We start from the raw sequence: 16179 nt of genomic DNA on the forward strand, positions 1-16179 counted from the left end.
AGCTGCGGCTGGGAGGGGGATCGGTGCGACGCTGCTTCTCTGGGCGTGGTTTTCCACCTGGGGGAAGGGTCTGCGGAGCGTGAGGGGAGGTGGAGGAGATGGCGGCAACTGCGCAGGAAGATGGCGTCCGCAGCCAAGAGCGAGGGCAGCGGGGCTGCGAGCACTATGACAGAGGATGTCTCCTGAAGGTGACGACTTCAGTGGGCTCTTCTCTGACGAGCTTCCGCCGGGTCAGGCTGGGGACGCGATGGGCAAAGTGGTTAGGCTTGGGTTTGTTTGAGGTTGAGCTGTTTGTCAGGATACCTGCCCCATCATCTGGAACTGGGTTCCACTAGTAGAGAATGTTTTTGGCAAGGCGACCATAAGCCTCACGGTTCTCTGCTTCGTACTTTGCAAGCAAAGCCCTTCTTGATTTTCAAGAACTTGGGCTTACACGAATTTACTAATAGGCTTGTCAGCCTTTTGCTGTTGGAAGTAGACTGAGGCAGTGTCAGGCCTGACCTAGGCTCTTCTCCAGAGCCACCTTTCAAGTGTTTAATGAAATAAGGAGGATAAGCAAGCGGAGAATCGGAATACAGTTTCAACTCCTGGAGTAAATAAACTTTACAGCCTGCCAGTTTCATTTTAGAGTCATTGCCTGTGCCCAAACCTGTCAGTGAGAAACTGTATGTGTGAAATGGAAGACAATCGTGTGGTTACCATTAAATTGGAAATCCGGTATAGAAAAGTGCCTAGAATGTATTATTACTTTTGCTATTTGAGAAAACGTTCTAGTCAATCTAGAGCTTTTTAAATCGGTACCCATCCAACTAAAGTTTTCATGATTTTTCTTGCAAGAAGCAGTATAAGGATTTTACTGAGAAAGTCTGACCTTTGGGCTGGTAGTGCAGCTTGTAAGTAGAGCAAGTGCTTAGCATGTGTGAGGCCAACGAGGCCCTGGGCTCAGCTCCCAGCAACCCCTGTCCCCCAAAAGAAAGCAAGCTTGAGTTTTGGGGTCCTGCAACCTTATCCTCAAGTCTTATCTCTGCCCCTTAATTGTTCTGTGATGTTTGAGCAAGCTACTCTTTAAGTGCCAGGTATGTAAAGTAGGGATCTTAAAAGTTCCTCTTTCATAAAAAGTATGAGGATTACCTATTAAAGTGTGTGTGTGTAGTGTTTAGTAGCTGCATTCCTGCTGTGAGTAGTAAATGTTAATTACCATCACCTAATATCAAACATCATTCTTACTTTACCAACCAACCCTGCTCATCACTGACCAGAGTAATTAGAAGCAAGTGGCAATCTCAGGCCTGTAAGGACAACTTAACCCTTTTGTGTAGGCCATGGTTTGGTGAACATTGTTGCACTGCAGTGGTTGAAGTTTTTCAAAGTTGGACATTCGTCAGATGAGTAAGAAAATTGAATGCTATCCTTCTGATTTCCTTTTTACTAAGATATTATATTTCTCTTTCAAACTTGATGTTTAACATCTTGCTCTGAACTCTTTCAAAGAAACAAGGTAACTGAATCTATATTTCATAGCACTAAGGTACTTGGCTCTGAGCCCTGTCATAAATTTTGTTACTTCTGCCCTTCCTCTTCTTTAAATACCAGAGGCCAAGTGTAGAGTTTCAAGGAGGAAGTGATCAGCTTGATAAAGTGGAGCTGTTTGAGTGAGATAAGAACCGAGAATTGAGAATTGACGTTTGAATATGATAAAGAGGTCAGCACTGGTGATCTTGGCTAGAGAATTGTAGTGGAGAGATCAGGATAAAGCACAGACCATTCTTGGAATTTTTCTATAAAGGAGAAAGATGTGGGATTCGGGGAGTTTATTCCCTGTTAAGATAGGAGATGTTCCAGCCTGTGGTATATTCTTTGAAGTAATTCAATAGAGAACTATATAATCCAGGAGAAACGGGGAAAACGGTAGGGGTACTGTCTTTGAGTAACCAAAGGGTGATGAGATCCAGTGCATAAGTGGAGAGGTGGACCTTAGAATCAAGTATGAACTAACTATAGATTCTTTGTAAAAGAAGGGAAGGCTGAAGATGAAGTATATTAGGTTGGTTGATAAGAGTTCTTTTTATTATTATTTTTATTTAGCTTTTAATTTTTTACAGACTGCATTTTGATTTATTGTACACAAATGGGGTACATAATTTCGTTTCTATGGTTGTACACAATGTAGATTCATACCATTCGTGTAATCATACATGTACATAGAGTAATGATGTCTGATAAGAGTTCTGTAAGGATGTTTTCCTTTGATTATTTCTGTTTAATGGCGAAGAAACAAGGTCATCAGCAGAGGGTTAAGAGGGAGGAAGAGGTGTTAGAGTTTTAAAGGGAGAGAAAATATGAAATGATCATCTAGATCCTAGATAGATCTTAGGCTCTAGAAGAATAGGGGATTAACTAAGGAACTGGTAGTAAGATCCCACTTTTTGAGTGCTTTTGACTTAAGAGTGAGATCAGACAGTATGGTGGTTGGTGGTTTTATTTTAACCATAGTCAACTACTTCTGCTATAGGTTGAGTTGGAGAGAGTTGGATTTAACTCAGGTTGGTTTTGGTGAACATGTAGAGGAGAGGAGGGAACTAGGGAGTGTAAAAGGGAAGACTTGGAGTTAGTTTGAAAGAGGAGGTAGTGGTTAGAGATTTTTGTGCTTGAAATTGAAATGCAGAAAAGGTGCAGTCCTTGTTCTGAAGCAGAGGTTTTCAGGGTGATGAATGAACTGCTGAAGATCTCTTAGGTTGTAAGGACAAAACTACTTTCTAAGAATACTAAAATATTGTCCTTTTCAGTGTTGACATTTACACTGATGGTGGAAAACCAGTGATTAAAATTGTTAGCATCTGTGCATCAGTCACACTGTGGTACTGAACTATACTATACACTTTTTAAAAAAAATATCCTTTTGACAAAATGGTAAGTTTTCATCAAGCACTTTGGTTGTCTTGAGGAAAAAGCTCTTATGCAATTGGATTGTGAAATGAACTAGTTGCTTTTTTCATGAAACAACTTTTTTTTTTTTAACTTGAAAAAAAACTGGTTATTCAGACTTTGGTATTTGGTAGACATTCTCAAAGATTTAACACTCAATACAAGAAAAACAACTGACAGTATTTGTTGCCAGTGACAAAATTTAAGCTTTCATGCAAAAACTAGAATTTTGGAAAACTCGAATTCACTTTGTGAGCTTGGAAGCTTGTCAATACCTAAAGATTTTTAATGATTTTTTTTTTTTTTTTTTTTTTTTGTGGTATTTGGGATTGAGCCCAGGGCATCATACATCTTAGGCAAGCTCTGTACAACTGAGCTATATTGGCAGCATAAATGTAACTTTCTGGTTGCTTGTGAAATGTGCAATTTGAAAGATCTACATAACTACGTGAACTGGTGTTTTCCAAATGACCAGACCAGTGCATGGGTAAAATATCAATTCCAAGTACAAGATAGATAATGGATTTTAATGAAATAATAAGAAAATTTCATTGGTATAATTTCAGATTCTGTGTTACAGCTAATCTTTAAGAGCTGTTGAGTTCTGGTGTAGTATTAGAATGTCCACAGTTCTCTGAAAAGGCTATTAAAATACTTTCCCACTTAAATATTTGTGTGAGGCCAGAATTTCTTCATGTACTTCAACTACAGTTGATTGAATGCAGAAACAGATATGAGAATCCAGTTACTTAGAGGGAAAGTATAGTTATTTTTCATTACAACCTGTTATTTATGTTGTATGTATGGACTTTTTACTTTTTTTTTTTAAAGAATATTTTAAAAACCTATCACTTGAATTTGTGATATGGCATATATCAAAGATACAATCCTAATAAATAAAAAACTCTTTGAGATCCTTAATTTTTAAGAGTATAAAAGGATCCTGAGACCCTATAGAACCATGTTCTGTAGTATGACTACATTGGCTGAGTTTTGGAGGACAAGGCCATCGAAAGTGAGGAAGGCAAAGAATTGAGAGTTCAGGCTATTAGAAAAAGTCTCTTTGCAGGTAGGTGATCTCTAAGATTGAGAACAAGAGCAGTGTTGGAAAAAAAAAAAAAGGAAGTCAAGTATTAAAATTTTCAAAGAATGAACTATGTTGTGCTTAAATCATGGCATAGAAGCTTTCAGAAGTGAGTGGATGTGCAAGATTATAGTGTAGTCCTGGGTTAGCCCACTGGTCTAGAAATCTCTTGATAAACTAGTTAGAGTGAAGTTAATGAAAAGACCCAACCATAATGTTTAAAGAATAAGAAGTTTCTTTCTACTTAGCATTTCTAAGGTGAGTGGTCCCAATTGGTGAAGAAGCTTTGTTTCACATGACCATTCTGTTTTAGGGCATATTACTGTCTGTGTGATCCAGTTGTATAGCTGGATTTTCATCCACGGTGGAGAGAGTAGTTTTTTGTGGACAACTGTCAGTCTGCCACTCTTGAAAATGGGGTTCTTTTATTTGTTGCATCTACAATATTAGGTAGGTAGTTGATGATTAATAAATATTAGTGAAATAAAAGCATAATGTTTTATGTTTAGGGGTTGAAGTACATAAATGCATGTCCAAGAGGTGGGTAGCCTGACTACTGCTTAGTAGATTGTCAGTCTAGGAATTTCCATCCTTCTTAATTCTTATGTTTTAAGGTTCTTTGTCACTTTATACCAACATACAAATATGGAAGGGAATAATTAACATAAAATAGGCCAAGAAACAATGAAAAGTAAACAACTGATCCATTGATTATACTCTTTGACCTTGTTCCAGGAGGAGGATGAAATTTTCTTTTTTTCATAGTAAACATGTCTTGCTTTTTATCTCTTTCTGTCCCCTGTGTATTAGGCGCCTTGCTGTGACAAGCTTTATACTTGCCGGTTGTGTCATGATAACAATGAAGATCATCAGCTAGACCGCTTTAAAGTAAAGGAAGTACAGTGTATAAACTGTGAAAAAATTCAACATGTAAGTTTTTATGACATTTCTATTTTCTTTCTTTTCAAAAAACATAGTAAGGTGGTTTGAAAAAAATTAATAAAAATTGCAAATAAGACTTCAGACTAACTCTTAGAGTAAGCAATATCTTAGATATTTAAAAACTTAAAAAAAGCAAGTATATTTTAAAAAATTTTAGATATTCAAATAGTAGTTCAAAATGTTTTGGAAAATATTTTTGTATGTTTTATTGCCCCTTATCATTATACATAATGGTGATATTCATTGTCATATATTCATTAATGCATATGATATTACAATATAATTTGGCCAGTATCATTCCCCAATATTTTCCCTTTTCTTTTCCTCCCTTCCCATTATCCGTTTCTTCTACTCTACTGGTTTCCCTTCAATTTTCATGAGATCCCTTGCCCCCACCTTTTTTTCCCTGGTTTTCCTCTCTAATTTCCACACATGAGAGAAAACATATGACCTTTCACTTTCTGAAATTAACTCTTAATTTTAAATTACTTGTGTCTCTTTTAGGCCCAACAGACTTGTGAAGAATGTAGCACATTGTTTGGAGAATATTATTGCAGTATATGCCATCTGTTTGATAAAGATAAGAAGCAGTATCATTGTGAAAACTGTGGAATTTGTAGGTACGGTATGTAAAATAATCTTTTTTAATAATGTACCTGGGCAATCATAGTTTTAAAATCAACGTTATTGTGATATCATTTACAACTGATAAAATTCATTTGTGTCTAGTGAGTTTTGATATCTTTTTCTACTGATATCTATCTCTGTTTATCTGCATCTATATATCTGTTACATTATTCTAAGAAATTTTTTCACACCTCTTGTAAAAACCATTTAATTTTCCCATCCACCTCTGTGCAGCTATCTTAAATTTTAACTTTGGAATGTTATATATTTTTAACATTGGGACATAAAATATGTTCTTTATTCCATAATTGCAGAATATTTTTATGAATTTTTTCATTTTTATATTATCTCTTTCCTTCTAAATACTTTTGCCTATATATCTGCCTTCAGCATTTGACAACTTATAAACCATATTGAGTAAATTTTGGGTAAAAACATTATAAAGATAGGCTACTCTCACATCCTTTTTCTGTTTTTGTTATGGGGGATTGAATTCAGGGGCACTCAACCACTTAACCACATCCCCAGCCCTGTTTTTTTGTCATTTTTAAATTTAGAGACAGGGTCTCACTGAGTTGCTTAGTGCCTCGCTTTTGCTGAGGCTGTCTTTGAACTTGCAATCCTCCTGCTTCAACCTCCAGAGCCACTGGGATTACAGGTGTGCACTACTGTACCTGGCAAATGGTGTAATTTCTTGTTACAAAATATTTGTGATTTGAATTTCTTCCTATTAAATTGTGACTTAAAGTCCTTCCTAATAAAAGACTGACTAGATGAGACTACCATAATATATCCTTTTTGTTCTTAGAAATACCTGCTTCATTTCTTTCTCTCTTTTTTTAGGGGTTGGGGAAAGGTGCTGGGGATTAAACCCAGAGCCTTGCATGTACAACACAAGTGTTCTACCACTGAGCTGTATCTCTATCCTTCTCCTTTCTTTGAGTGAGACTCTTCATCTAGGATATCATCATCTGAAAACCATAATCTGATTAATTGATTAGAGGATCACTTTTACCATCATTATTAGAGGTCCTGAGCACTGGTTTGCAAATGGAGATGATTTTTCCCTCAGAGGATATTTGACAATGTTTGGAGACACTGTTTGGTTGTCACAACCAGGAATGTGGCAATACCATATCATTTGTTGGATAGAGGCCAAACATGCTAAACATCATACAGTATTCAAGATAGTTCCCTACTACAAAAATTATCTGGTCCAGCTGGGCATGTTGGTATGCCCCTATAATCCCAGCAACTTGGGAGACTGAGTCAGAAGGAGTTTGTAAGTTTGAGGCCAGCTTTGGCAAATTAGTGAGACTGCCCCCCCCCCCCCCCCAAAAAAAAAATTATCTGGTCCAAAATGTTAGTACCCCAGTGGTGGAGAAACCCCAGATTAGAGTGTTACTCTCTGCCTCTTTGCATTTGTTTTCTGCTGTGTCTAAAATTTCTTCTGTTTTTTTCCACTTGCTATTATGGGCAAAAAAGGAAACATTTGGATCTTTCAACTGTTTCCAGACTCTAATACCTTCTTGATAGGTAATACAGCGCAAAATGAAAAGTGATCTTGCAGTAGAGATTAATTTCATATTGTATCATACTTTCAGGTGATCCATCCATACTTCCCTTTTCAGTCTTTTGGATGGGACAATGGGAAAAATTAATAGTGTGAAAGAATTACTTGGATACTGAAATATCCAAATATTTCAAGGTATAGAAAAAAACAACATCATTAAGATCCCATAAATCAAATTTATAAAAGGGTTCAGCAACCCATATGATAAGTCACAAAACAGAAAGAGTTTAGCTTATTGAAGAAAGTACATTTTCTCTTTGTTTTTGAGATCTCTAGGAAAGAATTATGTCATAAATTATTAATCTTTAAAATAGAATTGATTATAAAAAGAACTGACCCAGGATACAGAATGGATGTTGTCTGGTCAGATAAAATTGGGCACATTCAGGGTGGTGTGATCATAGACTGGATGTTGTATGATAAAGGCTTTTGCAGTTATAAAGATTTGATAAAGGCTGAATTAATTTACATATTTCCTCAGACTTTTAGCTTGCTAATTATGCAGTATAAATTCTCAAGAGTTTTAAGTTTTTAATAGTTGGTTATAGAGTCCTTTTCTCATTCACTGGAACATAATTGGTAATGTCTAGTTAGAGTACATAAGAAGTTTTCAAATAAAAAGGTTTCATATTTTATAGTATTATAAAATTATGTGACTCAGGTTGTAGACAAATGGTCACTTCAAGTGGGTATTTCAGAAGGTATTACATCCATTGTCATTTTAAAAAAATTCTCGAAATCTCTTCTGCAGTTGTTTTTAGTGAGTGCCAGTGGCACAATGAAAATTCACCACGTGTTGTAGAACTCTGTTTTGATTTTTCAAAAATTTGCTAAAAGATACTTTGAGCAAGATCTCTTAAGATTGACTGTTAAAGACTATCTTTTGTCAGAGGTGACAAATTACTGTTGTTCTTAAATAAAAACAAAAGACAAATTAAAAGATGTTTGTGCAATGGCAGCATTGTTCGAAACCCTCTCATAAAAATATCATTAGTGTATGAATTTGTAGATTTTTATTTAAAGATCTGATGCACATCTATGCTTATGAATTTATAGCAAAAGTGACATTTTAAATCAGAGGAAAGGGTATTAGGATAATTGTCCATTTGGGAAACAAAAATATTGACTCTTAAACTGTGTTTTCACTAGAATGTAGTTCTAGCATCTTGTGAAAAAAACATAAAATAATAGTGGTTTAAGCAAGATAGATCTTATTTCTCATGGAAAAGTCTAAATTATATAGTTAAACAGGAGTCAGTCTCCTCTTGTTTTTGTTCTTCTATCTCTAGGGCACTTTCTTGCCTGTGTAGTCTAATGGCCTGTATTTGGGCCAGTGGAAAGTGGGTTGGTGAGGAGAAGACATGTCCTTTCCTCTTAATGCTGCCGTACAGAATTTTGTTTGTCTCATCTGTTCACAACCTCCAAAAAAGTTGGAAAATATTTTTTATTTAGGATAACTTTAAATAGCTCAGTGCCAAGCTAAATGTTCTATTATTGTGGAATAAGTAGAAAATAGAAATGTAGGGAGGGACAACTAGCAATGTCACCTTTGCCATATGTAACAAATCTTAAATGGACTAAAGAAAAATATGTAAATGAAAAGCTCTAAGTATTAGTAGATAAAGGGGGGTGTGTTTATGATTTGTAGTTTACAGAAGTCTTTCCTGAAAAATAGTCAGAAAGCAAAAGCTATAAAGGGAAACATTTGATGTCATTTTAGTACATAGGGATTAAAAATGGCTATAGTTGGACATGGTGATAGCAAGCCAGTAGTCCCAGCCAGGAGGCCGAGGCAGGAGGATCAAGAATTTGAGGCCAGCCTGAGCAACATAGTGAGACCCTGTTGAAGGAGAGAGGGAGGAAGGAAGAAAGAAATGACTGTATGACAAAGAGATGATACCAGAAAAGTAAACATAACATGTACAAATGAAAAAGGTTAATGTCCAGGCTATATAAAGACTGCCTTTAAACTTGGTAGAAGAGAAATACTCCGGTAAAAAAAAAAAAAAAAAAAAAAAAAAAAAAAATTGGCAGAGCATATCAACAGACAATCCACAAAAGAAATCCTCATGGTTCATCAACATTAATGTATATTCCCTCTCATAATTTGAAAAACACAAATTAAAATGGCATGTTTTATAAAGACTGTCATACATGTAACCAGTTTTGGGCAGTTTATGGGGTACAAGGGTGCTGTTATGCACTGTTGGTGGAAAAGTACTGCCTTTTTGGAGCAGTTTGATGGCATCACAGTTAATGATCCAATACCCTCTGAATCAATAGTTTTGTTTTTAGGAATCTTGTAAAGAATAATCAAAATGTAGGCTAAGTGTTATGTGGACAAGCATGTTTATTATATCATTGTAGCTAAAGATTATAAATTTTTAAAATTTAGCATATATCCATACCATGTTAATATTTTGTAGCTATTAAGAAGAATGAAGTAGTTTCATTCAGATGGACATAAAATAATCCTCATGATAAATTGTTTAAGTGAATAAGTTGCAGAACAGCATATATGGAAGGAATCTATTGGTATAAGGAGTATAATGCAAATTTGTGTGTAACTTTCACACTTCTTTCTCTCCCTGTATTGTTAATTTTATAGGGAAAAGAGAAAGCCTTGAAGGGCAGCTACCATTCAATTTACAGTGCTAAATTTGGAGAGGGAAATTGTCAAGATGGGGGTTTACCCCATATTTCTCAGTGTTTGAATATTTTTTTTTACAGTGAAACTAAATTTAGGTATTATATAATGAAAAGGTTGTCACTGTAGTAAAAAGTAATCTAATCATTTGGCTTTCGTATGTTTTGTTAGGATTGGTCCAAAGGAAGATTTTTTCCACTGTTTGAAATGTAACTTATGCCTAGCTATGAATCTTCAAGGAAAACATAAGGTATCAGTTTGCATAATTTTTAAAGTATTACAATGTTTTAAAAAAAACAGCTGAAATTCTAATGTTTTAGAAGTATGCTAATTTTCAGATATTAGCAAGTACAACTCTATATCTTACTTTTTTAAAAAGTAGTATTAAGTAGATATTCTAAAATATCTGCCCAGAACATCTGATCTACAGTTTCTTTTCTGTAGTGTAAGAATGCTGAGATCAGTTATTAGCATAATGTTGATAAGTTCTAAGTTGGTTTATAGATTCTGATCATTGATGTTGCTTCTGTAATTAACAGAAGAAATACAGAGCAGTGTAACCTATTCACAGAGCACTCTGAAAATTTAGGAAGTATTTTATTTCTTTTCATAATTAAGACATTTTAAATCTGGATATAGGCATTTTATTATAATCACAGGCTCTCCCTTATTATTTAAAAACTGCCTAATAAAAGTTTCAACTTATAGTACTGATTCTACCTACTATATGAATTTAGAGAATGGGGAATTGGTGCAGAGTGAAGTATAAATGATATTTTATAGGTATAGGAAATTCCAGATAAGGGAGAATAGTTGAGTAGCAACATGATATGTGTTAGAGATTGGAAAGAAAGTATTTGAAATAATTTACTTAGCATTCAGCTAGGTTCAATAGAAGACAAGGATAAGAGGTTCTTATAGAAATATAATATTAGATAGTACCTGGCCTAAATAATGAGGTGGTGAAGGAAATTAAGATGAATAATGAACATATAGGAGATGGTAATAGAGAATTAGGAAAAAAGAATTGGGCTTTTAAAAAAGACTTCCAAGATTTTTAGTCCTGGTTTAAGGTACTTGATTAGTAGATAGTGAATTTGTTGGAGATTAAAGATTAAGCTTGGCTTTATAAATTTAATTTTGGGGTGAAAGCAAGATAAGCTAGTGGGAAGAGCTTGGAGTCAATAGCCTCTTACAGATTGTGTTCCTGTTCTGTATAGGTTGTGTACTGTTTTGTATTCCAAAGCATGTATAGTTTGTGTATGTGCACACAACCAACTCATTGCATGCTCACTGCATCTTTTACATTTTATTAACTCAAAGATGCCATTGGTTGTCAGATACATTATGATTGCAGAGATGTTAAAATGTGTGTGTGTGACATGCACTTTAGAACAAAATGAAATAAGTATTAGTTTTATTTTATTAAATAAGGAAAATAAAGAAGTGATGACTTGTCCAGAATTTTAGGAGCTCATAAATGTTAGAGCAGGGATTACAGTCCAGATTTTAAAATTTATTATTTGAGTACTTTTCTCTGCATTATACTCTGCTGTCTTTAATAAGCTATACATATTTTCTTTTGTGGTCTTTTCATTCTCTTTTTTGTCAGTTATCTTCTATTGCCTATATGTTACTAAGTTCTCTTCATGTGCTTCCATTAAAAGCAAGGGATGCTATGATGCTTTCCTTTTTCTCTCTTTATGTAGTCAGACATTAAGCCATACCAAGATAAAAACTCAAGCTCTGAAGCCAGTCTCCTGGGACTCAGATTTAATTCTACCAGCATGTTTAACTTTGCCAGTTACTTAGCTTCTCGAGGCCTCTAATATCTAATCTATAAAATGAAGTTATAATTTTTTTCTTTATCAACTAGGGTTGAGAGTTACTTGAGCTTATGTAAGGTACTGTACTTAACAAATAGCATATAGTAAATCTCAGTATGAACTATTTTTTTAATTAATATTATTATTTATTGGGTTAGCCTACTAATCTAGAGCAGTTACTTTGTAGTAAAACACACACAAGATAGAAAGTTTCTAAACCTTACCATCTTTGAATCTTAGGTAGGTAAGTATCTTGATTCCCCGATTCGATTTCTTTATCCTTTTAATGAAGGCAATAGTTCAGGTTTATAGAGCATTTTCCTTGTTTGAGATATTGTGTCCACCCTGACAGAGTTTTGTTTTGGTGGTGCTGGGGATTGAACCCAGGGCTTTGTGCATGCAAGGCAAGTGCTCTACCAACTGAGCTATATCTCAGCCTTAGGCATGTATAAGAAATGTGTATTAGGGTTACCTATTGTTTTTAATAAGTTGTTTTTATCATTTTTATTATTAATACTATTGTTATATCTGACACTTTTTATCTATTTAAGCTTTTGTTAATGTATCTCTTTTAAAACAGTGTATTGAAAATGTTTCCCGGCAGAATTGTCCAATATGTTTGGAGGTAAGCTTAAAACATTTTTCTCTTTGGAAATCGCCCTTCTTGAATTTAGAATACTGGAATGTTTATAGTATCATCAAAAGGCACTAAAACATTTTTTTTCTATGTAGGACATTCACACATCCCGTGTTGTTGCTCATGTCTTGCCATGCGGACATCTTTTACATAGGTAAAATAACTTGTCCCTCAAAGATGTTTGAAAATAGTGGAGAGAGTTTTAGTTTTTACATTTTAAAATAATGTTATTTTTTTCTTTCAGAACATGTTATGAAGAAATGCTGAAAGAGTAAGTGTTTGAAATTTTAAATAATTGTGAGATGTCTTTTCTGGCATACTTTTGGGGGTAGAGAGGTAGGCAGATATGACTGCTACTTACATTGTATTAGGCATGACAGATACTTAAATCAGCATGAATAGGGTAGATGAATAGTGTTAAATCAGGTAAGGCATCTTGGAAGAGACAGAGCTACGCATTTGTCCCCATGTCTCTATTATGCTTCATCTCCTTCCATGACAAGTATCTCTTGTTATCTAGGTATACTTACCAGAAACACAGTCTAATGGTGTTTGAAAGACTGAGGAATGTTGCCATAATTTTTGTTTGGTTGTTATGGTGGTTCCAGTAGTGAACTGCAAAGAAAATTGATAAAGAGATTATCTAAAACTGGAACTAAAATGAGTTGAGAAATAGATAGGAAAGGGGAGACTATATAATGAATTGATGACCAGAACTTGTGATTTAATAGCCAAACAGAGGAAAACATTCTCAAATTTTTAGAAAGGAAATATGATCTGAATATTTTTTAGGGAATATAGTTTCTTCTTTGCATGAATGTATTAAGAACTTGAAGTTGGTGTTTTTAATATATTCTGGTGTTTTTAATACATTCTACAAAGATTATGGATTAATTCCTTTCCATTTTAATGAACTGAGAAAAAAGACTTACGGTTTAAAAATACCATAAGATAGAGGATTTAATTTAAAACCTTTATAATGTAAAGGTTCCAAGATTTTCTTGAAATATAGAATAATGCCCTATCTTGGGTGGCTTATGTTCCAGTTAGCTTGCATCTTCTTATATGCTCAAGTTGATATACTCTCCATTAAATATTTGGAAAATAACTTTTCTGACTCTTTCAGAGGCTACAGATGTCCATTATGTATGCACTCTGCTTTAGATATGACTCGGTACTGGAGACAGCTGGATGATGAGGTAGCACAGACTCCTATGCCATCAGAATATCAGAACATGACTGTGGATGTGAGTAGAATCAATTCATAAAACTTTTCAGGTTTCTTCTTGATACTCTTAAAATTTTTGTCCAGTTACTTATGTTTGTCTAAAAATCCTGCTTTGATATAAATGCCATTGTGATGATTAATGGGAAGGACAAAAATGATTTTTAAATTTTAGTTATGCTCAGACCAGAGGAAAAATGTCCTAAGAATCTCTTTGTGTGGTTTTTCCCAACACTAGATGGCAGGCAAAAACTTGATTTCGAATTATTTGCACACTACCTGCCAGTCACTAATGAAACTGGGTAGAGGTGGATCACTGATGTTTTATTTTAATTTTTATTTCTATTTATTTCTAATTTTTATTGCAGGAGAGCATGTTCTCTTAAAGATTAAGTTTTGGTTTTTAAAGTTTATTACCTTTTTTTTCTATCTTAGGCTTACTTTATTTGGTCTTAATGCCTATACCCTAAAGTATAAGAAGTATTTCTGTGCCTTTTGCTTTACAGAAAATGATCATCTTTTTTTTTCACTAATTGAGATTTGCTGCTCTACTAGTGTGTTCTCAGCATAGTATTGAGTTATAGATGGGAAGGGGAAAGCCTGATCACTTTCTGGTACTTTAATAATTTTGGGACATATAAAGTTGCTGAATATTTTCAAATACTTCCTCACACAAGGATAAAAACCAATTTTTAAAAATTTTATTCACTCTGGAAAGTTTTTTTAAATTCATGTGGGTAATTGAATTAAGAACAATGAAAGATGATTACTTTTATATGTCATAATCGTGATGTTTTACTAGAGGCTGAAGCGTGCTGTGTTTCATGTAGATAATTTTTTGAAATAATAGCTTTGCTAGGTTATAATTCATCTATGCAGCTCATTTCCTTTGGGAGTATATTCATGGAATTGTATAAACATCACTATAATTTTAGAACACTTTCATTACCCCCAAAGAAATCCTGTATCCATTAGCAGTCAGTAGGCCCCTCAGGCCTAGACAAACACTAATCTTTCTGCTTTGAGATAGTATTTTTAAAAGAATAAGAACAGTTTTCCAAATTATAATTTAAAGCAAATTTGGAAATTTTCTAATGATAGTATGACTGAAGTGAATGCTTTTAATGCATAGTGGTGATATTGATCTATTTTCAGGTTAATACATCATTTTTTAGGAGCTCACTTAGCACCAAAAGAGATTAATTCCTAAAGGGAATTTTACTGTCATTTTGAGGATGAGACAAGGGCCTCCTCTTACTCAATTTTAGAAATCTTTCTTTTTTTAACTACCATGTTTCTAAGGCATAGGGGGCTAAGAACTTGGCATATTAAATATAAAAAATAAGCAAAAATATTACACATGTGTAAAAATTTGTTTTATTAGCTAAAAGATAGAAATTTCTGAGTGTCAATAAGAAAGAATGAAAAAATCATGTATGGTATATTGAATTATAAGTATTAGTTGATCTGGTTATGCCTAGGTTAATTTTCTTGCTTGTATTAGTTAAACTGTTTGGGAACCATCTTAAAATAAGCCCTTCGTGCTCAAATTTTTCTTTTTCTTTTTTCTTTCTAATATTAGGGATTATACCTCAGAACTACTTCCCTAGGTCTTTTATTTTTTTTTTATTTTGACACAAGGTCTTGATAGGTTGCTGAGGTTGACCTAGAACTTGTGATTCTTCTGCCTCAGCCTCCAGTGTAGGTTGGTAATATAGGCATGTGCCACTATGCTTGGTATTGCATTTTCATTTTCTAAGTTAGAAGTTTTTAATACTCCCTTAGAATTTTCAGTGAAAAAAGGGATTTCTACTTGTGGAAATGTTTAAGTATGTGTGTCTTTGCATCTTTAATATGCTTTTCAAGAGATTATTATGAGCAGAGAAGCCACTTATGTCAATAACATTGAAAATACTTACCTTGAATTCATCTTCACTTTTCAGATTCTCTGCAATGACTGCAATGGGCGATCTACAGTCCAGTTCCATATTTTAGGCATGAAATGTAAGATCTGTGAATCCTACAATACTGCTCAAGCTGGAGGACGTAGAATTTCACTAGATCAGCAATAACCAGTCTCTACTTCACTGGAAAACTCAGCTTTTGTGATATAGAAAAAAGCTCTGTGGCTGTTGTCATAATGTGTCATAATCTATGCATTGGAATTGATGTGTTTTGTACTAGTGTCACAGCATAAAATCATATTACAAATACTTATGGATTCAGGGTCTCTTTATAGAATTAGCTCTCTATTGGATGAAAACCTCTTTGCTTGTGTTTTGATTGGAAATTCCTTTAGTGTCAGTTGTTTGGAAGCCAATGATGTTTGCCATTGATATACACATTCATAGAACTATGTTATATTTTCATGGAACTAAGCGACACTGTGCACAGAATTGATAGAACTGCACTTAATTCTCAGTAGTGTTCTTAACTTTAAGGGCTGTGCTATAATGAGAATAAGTTCTACCTAATTGTTAAAACCTAAATTATCTATGCTTTCAATTTTTCTGACAGTCCTTAGGATCCTATAAGTGAATTTTGATGTAATAAATGATAATAAAATTATATCAAAAAAATTTTATAGAAGTTTTTTCTCAAGGTTGTGTATTTTTGACTCAATTACGACAACATAATCAGTTTTATAAGGTAAAAGAAATCCTCCTTTCTTTTGAGGTATTCTTTTGTAAGAA

General features: G+C 34.1%; 1 protein-coding gene across 2 annotated transcripts; it reads left to right on the plus strand.

Moving 5' to 3' along the window:
- The first annotated feature begins 47 nt into the window (after positions 1–47).
- Positions 48–15781, plus strand: RCHY1 (ring finger and CHY zinc finger domain containing 1). 2 transcript variants are annotated; one of them, XM_079153861.1, is made up of 9 exons: positions 48–188; positions 4820–4939; positions 5456–5571; positions 9970–10048; positions 12205–12249; positions 12357–12415; positions 12506–12532; positions 13388–13508; positions 15430–15781. In XM_079153861.1, the coding sequence occupies exons 1-9, from the start codon at positions 99–101 to the stop codon at positions 15556–15558; spliced, it is 786 nt and encodes a 261-aa protein (XP_079009987.1). In that variant the 5' UTR covers positions 48–98; the 3' UTR covers positions 15559–15781. The 2 variants fall into 2 exon arrangements, with proteins under 2 accessions (XP_079009987.1, XP_079009988.1); XM_079153862.1 differs by lacking the exons at positions 48–188; positions 4820–4939 and having other exon boundaries at positions 5456–5576.
- The last annotated feature ends 398 nt before the right edge of the window (positions 15782–16179 follow it).

The sequence above is a fragment of the Sciurus vulgaris genome (assembly GCF_902686455.1).
Source record: "Sciurus vulgaris genome assembly, chromosome: 9".
Classification (NCBI taxonomy): Eukaryota; Metazoa; Chordata; class Mammalia; order Rodentia; family Sciuridae; genus Sciurus; species Sciurus vulgaris.